At 40.8% G+C, this 18,722-nt stretch overlaps 1 protein-coding gene across 6 annotated transcripts in view; it reads left to right on the plus strand.

Annotated features, from left to right (window-relative positions):
• The window catches only part of MARK1 (microtubule affinity regulating kinase 1), a 110,066-nt gene that overhangs the window by 52,626 nt on the left and 38,718 nt on the right, over positions 1 to 18,722 (plus strand). For 5 of the 6 annotated variants that reach the window (XM_054021839.1, XM_054021840.1, XM_054021844.1 and 2 more), the window contains exons 4-7: positions 12,715 to 12,763; positions 13,906 to 13,971; positions 15,190 to 15,260; positions 17,498 to 17,554. In XM_054021839.1, the coding sequence (XP_053877814.1) occupies positions 12,715 to 12,763; positions 13,906 to 13,971; positions 15,190 to 15,260; positions 17,498 to 17,554 (243 nt within the window). The other variant, XM_054021845.1, reaches the window with a different exon arrangement.

An 18,722-nucleotide genomic window follows, 5' to 3' on the forward strand; every position in this document is an offset into this window, starting at 1 on the left:
GGCAGTTTTAGGCAGCACATTCAATGAAATTCAAGATGAAAAGAGAGGTGGGGTGGTCCATGTGGGATCAAGAGTGGGATTTTTTAGGATGGAAGAGACTAAAGTTTGGTCTGCACTACAAAGTTAAAACAACAAGGAGTCCGGTGGCACCTTAAAGACTAACAGATTTATTTGGGCATAAGCTTTGGTGGGTTTAAAAAAAAAAAAAACCATGAAAGTTTATGCCCAAATAAATGTGTTAGTCTTTAGTGTGCCACCGGACTCCTTGTTGTTTTTGTGGATAAAGACTAACACTGCTACCCCCGATACTTGACTACAAAGTTAGGTTGTGATATGGCAGCTTAAGTCGACCTCATTATGGTAGCGTACACACTATAGCCTTGCTCCCACTGATGTAAGTGCCATACTACGCCGACATTATAACTCCAGCTCCATAAGCGGCGTAGAGCTTATGTTGGTGTATTTAATGTGATGCGGTGTCTATATAGACACCGGGTCACACTTACATCCATTGTTGCTGTCATTCTTGTCAATTTCACGGCTCTGTGCTGGAGCCATGAAATTGACAAGAAAGCTGCACTGTCAATGGGGTGGGTGGGGCTCCTGGGCTCCCTGAACCCAGTCGGGCTGCTCCCGCACAGCTCCCAGCTCTCCCGGCTCCCAGGCCCACTGCTCCGGTTCCCTTCTTGGCTGCTGCCCAGAGGCTTCCCATTCCAGGCGGCGGGGACCCCAGAGCCCAGTGGGGCAGTTGGGCTTTCGGTGATGGGGAGCTACGTGGAGCTGAGAGCCCAGTGTGACAGGTTCAGTCACAGAGACCCCCTTGGGACTGTCACCTGATGTGCTGAGACTACCATTGAGCCCGTTTTCTCTGCCAGTTTGGGCCTCCAGAACACTGCCTTGTTGAGCCAGACACGCCATTCTGCTCCAACACAGACCCAGGGTCAGAACTGTGCGCCCCAAAGCTGCAGACTTAACTGAAAACAGCTTAAGGAGTGCTTCTGTCTCCAGCACCCAGACACCCAACTCCCAATGGGATCCAAACTCCAAATAAATCTGTTTTACCCTGTATAAAGCTTATACGCATAAATTGTCCACCCTCTCTAACACTGATAGAGAGATATGCGCAGCTGTTTGCTTCCCCAATGTTACTTACTTACTCTGGGTCAGTTAATGAGCAAAAGTGATTTTATTAAATATAAAAAGTAGGATTTAAGTGGTTCCAAGTAATAACAGACAGAGCAAAGTAAGTTACCAAGCAAAATAAAGCAAAATGCGCAAGTCTAAGCCTAATACATTAAGAAACTGAATACTGGTAAGTCTCACCCTCAAAGATGTTCCAATAAGCTGCTTTCACAGACTAGACTCCTTTCTAGTCTAGGCCCAATCCTTTCCCCTGGTACAGTCCTTGTTCCAGCTCAGGTGGTTGCTAGGGGATTTCTCATGACTGCAGCCTTTGTTCTGTTCCACCCCCTTATATAGCTTTGGCACAAGGCAGGAATCTTTTGTCTCTCTGGGTCCCCACCCCTCCTTCTAAATGGAAAAGCACCAGGTTTAAGATGTCCTCTGGTACTGGAATCCATGGTCACATGTCCTGGGAGAACCCCAAGCATTCATTCTTCCTGGCCTGACTCACAGGAAGGTTTGCAAGTAAACAGAGCCATTTACAACCAATTGTCCTAGTTTATTGGAGCCATCAAGATTCTAAACCACCATTAATGGCCCACACTTTGCATAATTACTATAGGACCTCAGAGTTATATTTCATATTTTTAGTTTTAGATACAAGAATGATACATTTATACAAATGGGATGACCACACTCTGTAGGTTATAAGCTTTGTAATGATATTTTACAAGGGACCTTTTGCATGAAGCCCATTCCACTTACATTATATTCACACTCATTAGCATATTTTCATAGAATCCTATGGAGTGCAACGTCACACCCAGGCTCTCAGCCCCCCACACTGCCCCTCTTAAGTTGGTAGAAGCACTCCTGGTGAGGACACGCATCACCAACAGAAGGAGGGTAGTGTAGGTGTGAATTTATGTTTCTAGTGTAGACATGCCCCAAATCATGCTTGAATTGTCATGGGAAGGAACCTGAGGAGAGGGAGAGGTTAAGGATAAGGTTAAGGGAGGGATGAGTGTAGGGTAAGAGATTAGGAGACAAGATGGAATGGGGTGAGTGGGATAGGTGGAGGAGTTAGACGAAGAGAGGAGATGAGGGTCATCTGCATCAGTGATATGGGGAGGAGGAGAAAGTGGTAGGAGGGAAAGGGAAGGAGAGTGGGAAGATCACACCAATCTTGTCATTTTTCTCTTTGAAAAAGTCAACAAAATTTTCTACAGAAAGAAGTAGGGAGAGGATTTGAGCAAGGGGTCACATAGCAAATAGGTGGCTGGAATTGTGGGAGCCAGTCAGGGTGGAGAAGAAGTAGAGTTGCTTAGCTGGGTAAATGGCAGAAATGGAAGAAGAGAACAATTTGTAGTGGAGGAAGTCAGCATTGTCATGAGACTTCTGTCAGAAGAAATTACACAGTCTCACATTGATTTATTTTGGTTTCTGGAATTTGTTTAGCATAGCATTCCAAGAAATCTCTTGTTTTCTTGGAGCTCAATCCTGAGAGATCCTGAATACCCTTGATTCCCTTTGAAATCTGTGGGAGTTGAGGGTGCTCAGCACTTTGCAGAATCAAGCCCTTAGAAGGTTTCACTTCTGTTGCTTTTTCGCTTAGTAAGGCCAGCTGGTAAAGTAAGACCCGATGAAGTTAAAAGAAGGTCTAAAGGTCAAACTTCAGATATTTACCAATGCCTGTTTCCCAATAAAACTTTTACTATGTCCTGAGGAAGATTAGGAAAGCTGTTTGATTAATAAAAATTATTCTGACATTCAGATTTGGTATTGGGGGATTCTGTACAAAGGAAATATTGGTACAAAAATTAGGATGTCTGAGAGAACTTTTTTTTTTTTTTTTTTTAATTCTTAATTCTTGTGCTTCAAATGTGAGAACTTTGTATCTGACTTGTTTGCAGATGACTAACAAACTTGATTATTTTGCTTGGGGAAAATCATGTCTCTCTCCCAGAAGTGTACTAGCTGTGACCTACTTGAATGCAATTACTCTCTAAAATCCTGTTTAACCAGTCATACTCCCTATCTAAGTGCCAGTACTGGAAGCTAATAAACTTCCTGTGGCTCAGATCTTAGTTCATTGGTTGTTTTTACCCTCCTGTTTTTTTGTTTTTTGTTTTTGTTTTTTTTTTAATCCTCTCTCTTTTGGGGATGGGGAGGAAGAAACTCCAATTTTTATAAAATGAAACATAAAATACATACTGAGAGATTAACTTCACAAGCATATTTATTCTTCAGACATAGACATGTTGTCCAAAATGGAAAACGTGTAGTTCTGTAGGGAAAACACACTAACACAACGTTAGTCTCTCCAGTCTAGATAAACTTGACTAATTGAGGGTATATCTACACTGCAATTAGACACCCGTAGCTGGCCCATGCTAGGTGGCTCGGACTTGCAGACTAAGGGGCTGCTTAATTGTGGCTGTGTGGAGCCCCGGCTCTGGGACCCTCCTACCTTGCAGGGTCCTAGAGCCTGGGCGCCAACTTGAACCCAAATGTCTACGCCCAATTAAACAGCTCCTTAGCAGAGCCCCATGACCCCAAATCAGCTGGCCCAGGCAAGCCGCAGGTTTTAATTGCAGTCTAGACATACCCTGAGTTAGCATATGTGTCTGCCCTGAGATATCAATTCAGGTTTGGCAGCTTATTTATTTTTTCAGCACTTGCACTATTTCAGAGCTTTGGATATACCCAATCTGAATGTGGTGGAGCTATGGCTTGATGAAAACTGAGCTGGCTGAACAGGAGTGCATGTTTTTAAAAAAATTGACAAATTTCTGAATTCAGTTGTCCCATCTTCTGTAATTTTTTATCCACAAGTTTTCAGCATTTTGATGTAAAAAAAATTTGTGTTAAAAATGTGAATTTTCAGTATTAATTGTGGGAAGGAAAAACTCAGTGTCATATTATTAGCTATCAGGGGTCGGCAGCCTTTCAGAAGAAATGTGCAGAGTCTTCATTAATTCACTCTAATTTAAGATTTTGTGTGCCAGTAATACATTTTAACCTTTTTAGAAGGTTTCTTTATATAAGCCTATAATATGTAACTAAATTATTGTTATATGTAAAGCAAATAAGGTTTCAAAATATTTAAGAAGCTTCATTTAAAATTAAATTAAAATGCAGAGCCCCCTGGAGCGGTGGGCAGGACCTGGGTAGTGTGAGTACCACTGAAAATCCGCTTGCGTGCTGCAGGTTGCCTACCCCTGAGCTAAGTAATGGAAAGGTTCCATAACATCTCCAAATCACTTTTTCAGTTTTTTTCTTGTGTACTTCCAGCTCTTTTTTAATTAGATGAAGGAAGATTTCAACTGAGAATCCAGCAGGAGTAACCTATAATATCTCAAGAACCTCCAAAACTACTTACAATTTCTTTTGTAAGCTCCCTGTAGAGTCCTGTGTAGTAAAATGTGTACTATATTTTAATCAGTCATCCTTGTGCTCAATGCAGGTTTCAAGAAGTTGGAAATATGGACATAATATTCCTGAATTGCAATGACTTTTTCTGTTAAGCAGCCATGAAGCTGCTGGTGTTTGTGGAAGAGTGCTTGACTTTTTGTGATGTGCTTTAGGAGTGTATTTTCTACTTTCTGAACATCAGAAGTTTACGATGATTACACCTGAGAGAGTCTCATTTTTCAATCTGCTTTTTGTTTTTGGAGTAAATGGCGAAAAGACCTCATTGAAGGCTACATATTTTAAACTTGTATGCAAATTAGGACCCCATATATTTTGTGCTTTTTAAAAATAATTTGAACTAACCTACATATTTCACTCTTCCATACTGCATACTTATATATTTCTGCGTGTGTGTTTCCTGTTAGGTGGTCTGACAATTGATAGAATGTTTTCTCTAGAACTTTACAAACCTATTCAAAATGTAAGAAACTTTCAACAGGTCGAACATGTTGTTGTTGTTGTTCCTGTTTTAGGTAATGCTCACAGTGTATTATGTGCTTTCCAAACACACAAAAATACATAGTCCTTATCCCAAAAGCCTTACCTGCACTGGGGAAACTTACGCAAAAGTTCAAGCTGCTTTTAAAACCAGTTGGAGCCTGAGCAAAAACCAGATTCTATTAGCTGAAGCTGTCTTTATAACCAGTGTAGTTAAGGCCTCTGAAGATAGGTGGAGTTAAGGCTTCTGACAATAAGCGTAGCTAGACAGGATATACAAATGGTTCTGGCTACTTTGTCCACATTGTGGCTCCCAACTGGTTTTAAATCTGATTTTGAATTGTAGGGAACATTTTCTCCAGTGTGGACAGAGCAAAAATGCTTAAAAGCTGTTAGAGAAACAGACAAATGGGAAATGATAAAGGTGGTTAAGGTTGTAAGTGTTCATTGCAATGCTTTACCTTAAGTAGGTGGCGGTCCATTTTTTATTAGCAGCAGCAGTGGAGCTGGTCGTGAAGCCTATAGTTGAACTGCCAAATGCTATCCATTATAAGATTCTATTATCGGATGCTTGTAACTTTTCCAGACTGTTTGGACGGAAATTTTCCATGCCATGTATCTGCCTCAGGCTGTGCGGTGTTTTTACAAAATAATAATAATAATTTTGGCTAAATCAGTTCCAGTGTTTCCAAGAACAAAGGGGAAAGGCATTGTTTTGCTTATATTTAAATAATCTCTCTCATTCTTAAAAACAGCTAACCAGGGCTTTTTGTTGGGAAGTGTCTTGGCCAACCTTAAGGATACTGGCACTACCAGCTCTGCCTAAAATATCTCCAAGTATCTATCTCCTCCTTAGTGTAATCTGCTAGCTTCTTAGTGGAGTCACAACACAAGTGAGTATTCCAGGGGGGATTTAAATGTGGAGGGAGGGAGCAGTGGCCTACCAAATAAGCTAGGAAAAGGCATACTACACATTAGGGTTGGTATGGAAGCAGATGTTTATGTGAGAATCTGATAAACAAGCAGGCAACAATGGCCTGATTTTTGGAGTAGAAGTGATGGGAGAAGGGGCAGTGTGAAAACAGATAAGGGCAGATAAGTAAGGGTGGTCTATGTTTTATGCAGGGCCTTGAACAAATGACAAGAAGCTTGAATTTGATGTGGTAGAGATGGGGGTTCCAACGTAGGATTTAAGGATGAATGATACTGTCATTCTGATGTTTGAGACGGATGACCTTGGAGCACATTTTTTTGGGTAGATTGGAGAGGGCAACATGGAAGGCAGAGAGACTGTTGTTAAAATAATTATTTTGTTTGTTAGCTCAGATTGTTTTGAATTAGGTCATCAAAAGTGACTATTCATAGTTAAATGTAAGTGAATGCTGTTTATCTTCAAGAAGACATTAACCTTCTATTTTGTTTTTATGCCAAAAGAGAAGAGAGAAATACACCACACATTTTGGTTATGACAACCTGTAGTTTAAATCAATTTTTCCTAAATAGAATTTATGAATTAGATTAGTAATGTTAATACTTAAAATATTTTTCTCTTACGTTTAAATCGTATTGGCTTGGGAAGTTTGTTAGAAACTCACCAAAGTGTCTCAGTAGTTCTACCTTTACAGGAACTCTTGGCCAGAACTACTTGGTGTGATATGATCTGAATGCTTGAAATCCATTAGGCTTAGAGACCTGATTTTTGGGTAGCTGATCATTCTTTCCCCACTTCCTATGCACTTTTAAGAACACCGTGAAATCTTCCCATAATTAGAGAACCTTTTTTCTGCTGTAAATGCCATTATTAATATTCATGTAACTAGTACTGAATAACATTTGCTTTAATGTATCAGTGTTCTCAATGTGCCACCAGTAGCTTGCAAACATACTACCTTGTGATCTCATCAGGTCGTATAAGCTACAGTAAGCAATGTTGAGCTCTGCAGGAAGTAGTGTTGGGGATTCAGTAGGGAGCTCTTTTCCCTTTGGCTCAGTTGTGAACCAAATGTCTGAGAACAGTATGGTGATACTGTGATGCTGAAGGTGCCATGGGGGAGGGGAGGACAAAATTGAAAACTCAGATTCTGAGCTAGTGATCCTTAAAGATTGTATAGCCTTTCTTACAAGAAAAGGGGTATTAACCCCAATATTCTGGCCAAATTTCAACTTGGTTAATTTGCTTTTTGAAAAAAACTAAATATGATCTGTTGATTAAATATGCCTCTTAAAAGTGTATATATGGTAGTGTGCCCAAGAGTTACATGATCGACTCGAGTGGTTGTAGCTGACATATACCTTTTTGATATTGATACCTCTGGCATAAATTATACAATTACAGAGCGGATGTCTCGGCCATTAACACTAAATATGTTCTCCCTCTCTCTCTCTGTCTGTGTCTACAGTGTGAATGAGGGATGTGATTCCCCTGCTTGTGTACACACATTCATGCTACCTCTCACTGAGCTCGGGTGAGTGTAAGTAGCAGTGGAGCTGCAGTAGCACAGCTACCGGCAGCGGAGGCAGGACTGAGCCGTGCAGAGTACAAACCTGCCTGAAACTGGTGGGCATACATCCAACACAGCTCAGCAGTGCCTCTGCTGCTGCTACTGTGGCTGTACTGCTATTTATAGTCATGTGGATGTGCACACAAGCAGGGGCATCGCACCCTTAGCTCGTAGTGGAGACATAGTCTCTCTCTTGCATTGTCTGTATTATTTATTTACAGAATTAAAAAATGCACCTTGCATTCCTTCTTTCAACTTGTTCACAATGCCTTAATATTGTTAGCCGATATTCGGGGGCATGTGGATTGCTTCTGATGGGGAGAGAAGTTAAGGATGAAATAATGATCAAATTATTTGATGCAAGCCTGTTTATTTACAAAGAATGTACATAGTGTTGTTTCCCTGAACACAGCAGAACCAAACAGCAGGCGATAGCTTGTTTGCTCACCGTTCGAAGCCTCTTTCGAGCCAGAGTGCTACTCAAAAGCTCTCTTAGCTTTTTCTCAGGGTCAGCAAGTGTTTCTGTGGCTGTCTGCTGGTCTTCCTACCTGCCTTTCTTGTGTGCTCCTTTTGCCTTTCTGTTTCTTCTTCTCTTGTGCACACACAGTGCAATCAGATCAATCCCCTGCATTTGTTATCAATCCCCTGACAGCCTCCTAGGACCGCATGGCCCAGCCATGCCCATTTTTGCATGCTGTCTATTCCTTGGGCAGTGACTTTCCATTGTTTCAGCTATCATTAAACAAAGGGGCATTTAATTGTTCCCTTATTTAGCCAGAATGGAAGGCAAATGGTCAAGCCCAATAGCGTCAATGAGGTGGTGTGATTGCCCAGTCCCCATCATAACAAAATTTTAGTACGTATGCCTGGTGTGTCTATATAACTTAACTGTTGTGAGTTAGGTTTGAAACTGAATTTCCATAGTAAGAGGAAAACATACTAGGAATGCCTACAGGCTGGGATGGAGCAAGGTACCAGCTAAAAGGCCACTTGAAATGTGGCAGAGACAAGCAGCTGCAGGCTTACAAGCTATCAGAAAAGTATGCCTGGGAAGGTTTCTGTAACTGGTTGGTCCTATACTGGGTAGTTTCAGTAGTGAACAGGCGAGAAGGGGAGAAGTTTTTTAGGGAAGAGACTGAATAACCATGTTGCCGAGGCCAAGACATCTACTTAGTGTGTAGCTCCCGATTTTAGAGTTTGGAACTTGGTGTTTGAAAAGTTTCTGTAATAAAAAATGGTATGCAACTTCAGCTGTATGCAATGTACTACCCCATCACACTTGATTAACATTGGGGTATAGTACAGTCTAATACCTGTTTTCTGTTCCCTTCTCCAAATCAGGCAGAGCAGGGGATTTGAACCCAGGTATTCTATATCCCAGGTGAGTCTCCTAATCACTGGGTTCTGGGATATTGTGGAGTGGATCTCTCAATCGTTTCTGTTGAAGCTGTTCCACTTCGTATAAAATATTTAGTCAGTGGGTCAGGGAGAGTGAAAATGACTATAGTTCTGGTTAGGGCACGCATTTGGAAGACCCAGCTTCCAGTCCCTGCTCCATGACTGAGTATTTCCTAGGAAGTGGAACAGCTTCAGCAGGAGAGATTGAGACACCCACCCCAGAATACCTTATAGCCCAGTGGATAACTCAACTGGGATCTGGGAGACATGGCTTCAAATTCCTGCCCCACATTAGGCAGAACAGGGATTTGAACCCAAGTCTCCTACATTCTGGGTGAGTGCCCTGACCACTGGGCTATAGGGTAAAAAGGGGAAATATCATTATCACCTGCTGTTGCTGTGTACTTGTCATAACAGGCCTACCAGCTCAAGCTCACAGGTGAGAGAGGCAGAGGAATGCATAGTTTGAGGATCCTGCTGGGGCTTAGGTATGAGCTAAGTGCCAGGCATCCGGATTGAGGCAGTTTTGTGCATGACCTCTGGCTCAAATTTAGGCATCTAGGGAATATAAGTGTCTGCAGGGTTTGAGGATTTCAATTTTGGATTTATGTTTCTAAAGCAGCAGTTAGGTGCCTAAATCTCTTTATGGCTCTAGTCCAGCCTAGTGGGCAAACTACGGCCCGCAGGCCTCATCCGGCATGCGGGACCCTCCTGCCAGGCCCCTGAGCTCCTGGCCCGGGAGGCTAGCCCTCAGCCCCTCCCCTGGTGTTCCCCCTTCCCCTGCACCGCGGCGCAATGCTCTGGGCGGCAGGGCTTCGAGCTCTTGCTGGGCAGCACAGCTGCAGAGCCGGGGCCTGACCCAGTGCTCTGTGCTGCGTGGTGGCATGGCTGGCTCCAGCCAGGCAGCACTGCTGCCTGTCATGGTGCCCTGGGCGGCATGGCTGTAACGCAACCAGCCACCAGTACTCCAGGTAGCGCAGTAAGGGAGTGGGGGGGTTGGATAGAAGGCAGGAGAGTTCGGGGTGGTAGTCAGGGGGCGGGGGTTTGGATAATGGTCAGGGCAGTCAGAGGGCGGGGAGCAGGGGGGTTGAATGGGGGCAGGGATCCTGGGGGGGCAGTCAGGAAGGAGTGGGGGTTGGATGGGACGGCAGGGGGCAGTCGGGGGCAGGGGTTCCGGGGGTGGTTGGATGGAGCAGGGGTCCCGGGGGGGGAGGGGGCAGTCAAGAATGAGAGGAGAGGTTGGATGGGGCGGTGGGGGACAGTCAGGGGCGGGAGGTTTGGGGACTGTCAGCGGACAGGAGTCTGGGGGCGGGGGGTTGGATGGGGCAGGAGTCCCAGGGGGGCCACCAGGGGGCGAGAAGCAGAGGGGCTCGGATAGGGCGTGGGGGCTGGGCCACGCCTGGCTGTTTGGGGAGGCATAGCCTCCATACAATTTCAGAAACCTGATGTGGCCCTTAGGCCAAAAAATTTGCCCGCCCCTGCTCTAGTCCCTCATGACCTGGCTTTAGGAAAGCAGATTTTTTTGGTCTGCTTTTTAATTTGTTTTTTTCTTGTTGTATATTTGCATATGATGTAAATTGTTAGTCACTGTGAAATCAATTTGAGTCTTAAACTAATTAGTAAACTTTTAATCCCTTTGGAATCTTTGAACAGAATAATAATATTGGCAATTACTACATGCTTCAGATTAAATGTTAAATTGTATTTCTTTAGGATTTTTCTTCCAGATTCTAAATCCTTTTATTTATAGAAGTGTAATGTTTTAATCCTGCTTTGGCAGACATGAGTTCATTAAAAGTAACTTATATTTAGACACTAATACTATTATGTTGTGCAGCCTGTCTTTGTTGTCTTCTTGTCAATATTGCAGTTTTTCAGATGTCTGCCTAGAAGTTCTTCAGAAATTTTCATGCTCTACAGGTTGCTCCTTTAGATTTGTTATCTTGCGTCCGGTCATTTCAGACAAATTTTGTTTAATTGGATTGCTTTTCATAATTGTGAGCAATTCAGTTGTAATGTACAAAATCAAAATACAAAACAGAGCCTGCCTGACATATTTTTAATGGAATAATTGAGTTCATGGAAAAGCAAAAACATTTTATAACACAAATCCTAGCACAATATTATTATTTACCAGACAGTCGTATTTTTAGATCCAGATTAACTAATGTAAAGTGTAGGATGTTGCCTTTCATTTGATTTTTCTCCCTGCCCCCCAGACACTCGCACATACATCCTTTTTTTCTCCTTTGAAGGCAGTTGTTGAACATTTATATAAGGAGAAAGGATGGCGTCCTGCTAGAAACATTTAACCAGTGAAAATATCTACTCGTGAGACTTTTGCTTGATCAAAATCATATTAATTGTAGTTAAGAAGAGGAGAACAAGGATGTGCATTGAGTAGAGAATGTTCAATCTAGTCTAAGGAAAATAATTGTGATTGTTTCTATTTTTAGATTGTGCTAGTTGCAGAATACAAAAAAGGGCAGTTAATCTTTTTGGGAGGGTTAGCAGTATTCCTCTCTGTCAGCAATGCCCTTTCTTTTGGAAATATCCCTCAGTCCCAAGTCCCCAGAGGTGTCCAGGGGTTACTGCTGTTTTTGCTCTTGAACCTCACTTGTGGATTTAGCCAGCTTTTGTCAAAGAAGGGACAGGATATAGCATTCATAGTCGCTGAGATAGTCGGACAGTTTGCCAAAGCTGTGTGAGGCTTTCTTGTATCTCAGCACAGGACTTCTGCAACACGTCCATCCTAATCATAAGGCTAGAGAGCGGTCAAGCACAGAAAATACCTTTTGAAAACAGATGTTCATTGTTCAGTGAAGGAAGGCTCAGGTGTTATCAGTATTGCCAAACCCCAAACATTCAAAAATCATGACTGTAAAAAAAATAAAAAAATAAAAATCTGGAGTTCCTTTAATTTACCTTCTGGTTTTTGAGCCTTTAGGGTATGCTCACTTCACCTTTTCAAGCTTCTCTCTGCAACCATGAGTACTAGAATTTTTGTTAAATAAAAGCTGAGACTTTCACGACATCTCTCAATTTCAGTAAAGGAGGGGAGGGGGGAGAATCATCAGAGTTGTTACTGCCGTTGCACGCCTGGCACACTTTATATGTTCTTAAAACTAAAAAATTTGTGTAGCCCTTATGGATGTATACCCTTTCAGATGTGACGTGATGTAGGTATTGTTCAGCTCTGGTATGTGAGAATTGACTCCATTCATCTTCGTGTTGTTACCCCTGAAGCCTAATTATACTTCACAGTCCAGTTTTTTTTCCCAACACCAGAAACACAAAGTCGCGCACACACACACGGAGTTATGTATACAGACTGGGTAATTAATTGCATATGCAAATGGCCAAATAAACAAAAGGGCAGAAATAGCAATAGGTCCTGCAAATGCCCTTTGTTGTTTCAAGCCAATGGAAACTCTAAAAGCTGTTACTATACAAGAGCCTACATATCTTTTTGCATACCTTGTTTTGAAACAAGTGCAGTTTTGTTGTGCATTGAAGATAGTAAATGGCCCTAGGTTTTTCGACCCAGCCAAATGTTATAATAAAAATGTAATACAGTGCTGTCCACAAAATGAGTTTGATGTCTATCTAGTACAGTGAATAATGTAATTGTGTCTAGTACTGGATTATAACATAAAAGGCTATGTTAATATCGTCTTAAATTGCCTTTCACCTTCCATTCCCCGTATAAAGCAGCGTGTCTGAAGTAGCTCTTCCCTAGTAAACACAGTTTCAATAAAGCTGTTTTGTTTTTTCTTAACAGTTATTTCGAGAAGTACGAATAATGAAGATATTGAATCATCCCAGTATAGGTAGGAATTGGATTTGTTTTTCTGGTGACTTTAATCTACTCTTATCTATTTTGTTTAAATATATTTTAGATATTTGTTTTTATTTACCCATAAAATCTTTAAGATGGATGAATAGTGTACACTCAGAGCCAAATCCTGCTCTTGTCCTGTTTACTTCAGTGGAACTACTTGCATGAGTAAGGCAAGCAGAAATTTGGCTCGTAGAGGATAACTTGCTCAATCAGCGGAAATGGCTAACGCTCAGCAAGGAGGTGGTGTCTGCTGGCCAATAGGGGATCTGGCTCGTACTCTTACTGTTGCTCAAATGGGTTAAGAAACCTTAGAGCTAATGAGTTCTGCCACTCTCACTAAGAAACTAGGACCTAGGACCGAGAAACCTGCAAAGTGCTATCTTCAGAGAAACCAAGTTACAAAGTATGTAATTTTCCCTTTCTGCTTTAGTTCCCCCCACCTTCAGAGCCCTACTTTGTGATGACAATTCTTCTGGCTGAGGAGGGCTGGACAGTCTTGTTCCAGAGACAGTTAATGTTCCTGAATCGGCCAGAGGGCTTGTTGCATACAAGGTATACAAGTTATTACATTCTAGGTATTCCCTCGTTTCCATTCTTAGAGCTGAGTGTGTTGCATTTCCAGCATTCTGAGCTCCTACTGGTCCCCCTCCGTCCCACCTGTGACAGTGGTAGTTTTATTAGTGTTATATTCTGATTGGGAAAGCCTTTCAGATTGTAACAGTTAGAATATCTGCTCAGTTTGGCACCTAAACTTTGTATCTTTTTAAGTTGATCAAAACTTCATAGTTTCTCTAACCTGGAGCGTTTGTAATAGAGAAGTAATTTACTTGGGATTTTTGTATGTTTTTTTATAAGAATTCCTGTGTGGAACTAAACACTAATTTCAGCATAAATTTCATATTTGTATAGTGTTTGTGAAATACTCCTGAGAAAGTTGTAGAAGATTTTATATAGCTATGATGTTCTTACAACTTAATTCTCCTTTTTTCAAAACTGTTTAAATCTTCTGACTTGGTGGTATCACTGGTTAATAAATTATATTAATTTAAAGAATAAGTGTTTGGGCTGTGTTTTTAAAATTTTGATGAATTTTTGCTGCTTGATGCAATCTTTCATTCCTTTTTCTTTCAGTAAAATTATTTGAAGTTATTGAAACAGAAAAGACACTGTATTTGGTAATGGAATATGCCAGTGGGGGTAAGTAGTTGTTGAACTCCAGTTTTGTAGTTAAACTGAAAAGTGGAAAGTAAATCTTCATGCACAGATGCGCAACTGAAACCAATCTTGACATCTGGGGTTGTGTTATGTCTTTTGTATTGCATGTTGGCTGTCTGCCTCATGGAGTCCCTAACCAGAACTTTAAGGTACAGTTCTGCTGTCGATTAACAGTGTTATGCACAGTAGATTACTTTACTTTACAAATGTTTGTGTAGTTGTTGATTTTGATGATATACCAGGAGATAATCTGACTTTTTCTAGCAGAGGCTCAGGCCTTGTGCGTCTCCCATCCTTATACTTACATCAGCAATAGAGAGAGCACCTGCCTCTCATCTTGACCTTCTGTCAGAGCAGTGCAACAGAGGCAAGAAGGTCTGGGAGTTGGGGATAAGAACATGGGACAGCTGGCCAGGCAGATTGAAAAGAAAGCCAGGTGAATTGTGGGAACACAATTGGTACCCATTTAGATGGGGAAATGGCTGTTTGGAAGGGAGTGGAGCTTCCACCAACTGGAGATGGCCATTTGTCATATACCATGGGAGAGAGAGACCACTAGCAATGAGAATCTGAGAGCCATTTGGTGAAGAGCTTTTTGGCCTTAAATTTCTCACAAAATAAAACTGATGTGAAGACATGCAGTGCAAATCTGGTGTCTAAGAAGGTGCTACCCCTTACACCTAGAACCTTATCCCTTTTACATAGTTATTCTTTATTACCCTAACTACACTTTAAATTGGTCTTTCATTTAATGCTCGTTTTAATATAAGAATTTTAAAAAACTGAAGTCTTACTAGGAAGGAATCTGTTCTTGTAGGTCTGAACAGTGAACACAAATACAAGCAGTAAAAAGGAATCTTTCCTGACTGCTTCTCCCTCTCTCCTCCTCAAGACTGTGGGCATATTTGGAATGGTTTTAATAAACAGACTAGTTAGTTTTCTGAAACGTGCAGACAGTGTTTTTCCTTGATAAGCCTAGTCGGTAACTTGCGTGGGTGGATTTTTACACATATATGTGTTGAGGTTTTTTTGTACACGGAGGATCAGATCCTCTATTGAAGTTGATGGAGCTACAACAGTTAACACTATCTGAGCATCTGGCCCAAATTCATAGTATATGGGTGTTTTTCTTCTTGATAGTCTGGTATAAATAATAAAACCTGAGCAAGATAACTTATGCTTCATCTGTTTCTGGTTCAGGAGAGGTGTTTGACTACTTAGTTGCACATGGAAGAATGAAAGAAAAGGAGGCACGTGCAAAATTTAGGCAGGTATGAAATTGTTTCTGTTTACAGTATTTTTAATGAACTTGAACTCAAAAATATTTGCACTTTTTTTTTTAAAAAAGTAAAAGTTCATAGTTGTAGTGATATATGTATTAAAGCTAGAATGGAAAAATCTCTCAAGAGGAAAATACCTAGATCCTGAGCATAATTTAAAAATAGAAACAGACTGTTTAAGCTCTTGTTAATGGATATTCTTGAGAAACTAAATTTCTTTCACTATGACTCACTTCAGATTTTATTAACTCTTTGAGTCTCCTGAAATAAACAGATGTTCTTCAGTGAGGTTGTTATATGGCTATATAAACGTTTAGTTTACTCATTTATAATATATCATGTATTTTATTAGGGGTACACTTTAAAATACTCTAACATTTTAGAGTACTAATCTTCCCGAGTACTAATCTTCATGTGTGGTTATTGTCAAGAGGATTAGGGGAAGGTTTTACTTGTGCACTTTTGTTTATATAAATAGCTTATTCTATCTAAATAACTTGGTGTTTCATTTTTTCAAAATTAAGATGCAAAATAACCATATAAAGAATCTAACTTAATACCAAATTAACTTACTTGTTGAAGTCTCCTCATACCAATCTCTTCATTTCATGATAGTTTCTGTAATAGAGAAAATTAAACTTAGTTATTTTTTGTCACATGTTCACAACTTCCTCTAAAATTCTCCATTTGGGCTGAAACTATATGCTTTCTCTCTTTCTAGAAGTAATATTTTTGGGAAACTGAGCAAAGTCCATTCAGTCATTTGAGTAACAGGACAGTGTATGAGGAGAGAGTCTGAAAGGGAGATTGTCTATATTTATTAAAATTTTAAAAATCTTCATTACATCCATCTGTGATATACAGTCATTCAAACAGCATTTGCTAGTGCTGTATTGAATAAAATAATTTGACTAGAATGATGCCACATTCAATGGGCTAAATTAATTTAAAGTGATTCCCTTCATATGTTGATAATTTCTGTTACTTTGAGGACTGTGTTCTGTAATGAAATCTTTTGCCCTGAAGTTTTGGATGCTTAACCCTAGAAGGATAAATAACATAAAAATACCTTTTACCATTTTATGGAGTGTGTCCTCTGGGTTAAAAGATTAATGTCAACAAATTAGTAATTTATAATGTGGTAGCTGAATAACATAGGATATAAAAGTTATGGCATATTGTTCACTAAAATAACAACATAGTGGAAAAGTTTTTAAATGGATATTTCTTCTTTGAATTATTGTCTTTAAGTATTCCATTTTAGGGTGTTTGTGCGCTCCCAACACAGGAGATTTGGACCTTTTTGGACTAGCAGAACTTGTTGGCTTGTGCTTGCAGCTCAGAGCACTTGTGCAACCCCTGCCTGAGGGTAGAAAAGGTTCAGTGTGGGCCAGCCACCTGTCAGTAACTTCTAACTGCAGCGTAGGCTGAGATGAAATGACTAGCGCTGTCCATTTTGTTTGTGTTTTGCATAGGATTAGTTAGTAAATATTTATGTATAATTTAGGAATTATATTTAGTATACGTTTCATTTGGGTAACTTTGTTCTTAATTTCTTGGCTGCCTAGTACTGGGTTCTCAGTCTCCGTTGCTAAGCCAAAATCACCTGGTTTCAAATATGGCTCTTTATGAGGTATTGCTATCCTACTACTGAATGTTTATTTTGCTTAGGGGAAGGGCATATATTTAGCAAATGCTCAATTTGCTGTTCATTTTCAAAGTGAATACAAAAGTTCAGAGAGGCCAGACTGAAAATGTACTTTTTCCATAAATGCTTGAGGCCAGCCTCAGATCTGGGCTCCCAGGATCCTTCTCTTTGTGAGCAGACCTCCTCCTCTACTAAAAAGAGCTCTGGGTGTTTGTGTACTAAAGTTCTGTCTCTTCTACTCCTTTGGCAAAGGCTGTAGCTCCAAAAACATCAGAGGGGGGTAGAAGACTCCATCGTTATAACTCTTTTTATAACCTTGAAGAGGGGCATGAAGGTGTTGGAGCACAGACTCAGGCTGGTAAACGCTGCTTATCAAAAAAAAGTCCCGATCTCCAGCACTGGGGATGCACAAACACCCAAGAGAACATCAGTTACTTTAAGGATTTTTGCACTCCCTGTATGTAAAAATACTTCATTCTCCACTAATGCATACTAGGAGGCAAAATTAAGTATAAGCTATGAAAAACCCTAATTATATAGGGATTCAAATTAATTCTTATTGAAAATGTTGGTGTTTCAGATTGTATCTGCTGTGCAATACTGTCATCAAAAGTGCATTGTTCATCGTGACCTCAAGGTAGGGTGCTGCTTTTTTTTAAACGTAACTAATTGACAGTATTAGGGCAGGTTCATCTACCTCTCTTTCCATGTTGCTGCCATTGCTGTAGTATGAATGCTTCAAACACATTAATGACTTTAGCTTCATAACAGAGGTGGGAAGTACTGTTGTCTTCATTCCATACTTGGGAAAGCGAGGCACATAGAAATTAAGTGGCTTGCCCAACATCACAAGGAAGCCTGTGAAAGAGACACGAAAAGAACCTAGATCTCCAGAGTCCCTGTTTAGTGCCTTAACCACAAGACCAAAAATTATAGCTAGTGATTAAGGATTCTGTCATGGAGGACTTTCCGGGACCTCTGTAACTAGCAGCCTCAGGACTGCCAAAGCAGCAGCTGGCCAGTATGTCAGCCCCTGCTGCAGGATCAGTGGCGGGGCAGGAGTGGCTGCAAGCCCCAGCAGCGCTCTGCTTGTCCTCCCCTTCCTTCCTCCCCTTCCCCCCGACTAGGCATTTTTAGTAAAAATCAGGGATTTTTACTCAAAATACCTGTGACAGAATCGTAACCTTACTAATGATATACAAATATCTGCAAATTGAAGATGAAAAAGCTCATTTTAATGCATATTTATTGTACTCATAAATGCTGCCAGCTATCATGGTTTCAAGATTAAGACAATTTATAGTAAAATGCTTAAACTGACCACGTCTTTTAAAAATCTGTAAGGAATGTGGGTTTTTTCATCTGTTGTTCTTCACTCTATAAGTATCCGGTGATTCAGAGTTGGAGTCCTGCAGCGTCTGACTGCTTTCACTCACTGTGCAACCTTTATTGCTCTTTGTAGATAGTTATTGTCAGCGAGGATAGTTAGGTTGGTGATTAGGGTAGTCTTTCCTCTTTTTGTCCTCCCTCTTTATTTTCTGTACCTGTTATAGGGAACTTGTTTTTCTCAGGATCTACCCAGCACAGCATCAGCCTGCTATGGTGAAGCAGAAATTGCCAGGGTTTCAGAATTGCCCCTCCAACAAGGCAGTAATGCCTCTTAACTTTGGACACACCAAATGTGTTTCGTGTTGGGGAAGGACATGTTATTGACAGGTGATCAATTTGTAAATCATTCTCAATGAGGATGCAGAAAGCTAGTGATGCATATCTAAAAATGTTCTTAATGGAAAAATGCATGTATC

Source organism: Malaclemys terrapin, chromosome 3 (genome assembly GCF_027887155.1).
Source record: "Malaclemys terrapin pileata isolate rMalTer1 chromosome 3, rMalTer1.hap1, whole genome shotgun sequence".
In the NCBI taxonomy this organism is placed as follows: Eukaryota; Metazoa; Chordata; order Testudines; family Emydidae; genus Malaclemys; species Malaclemys terrapin.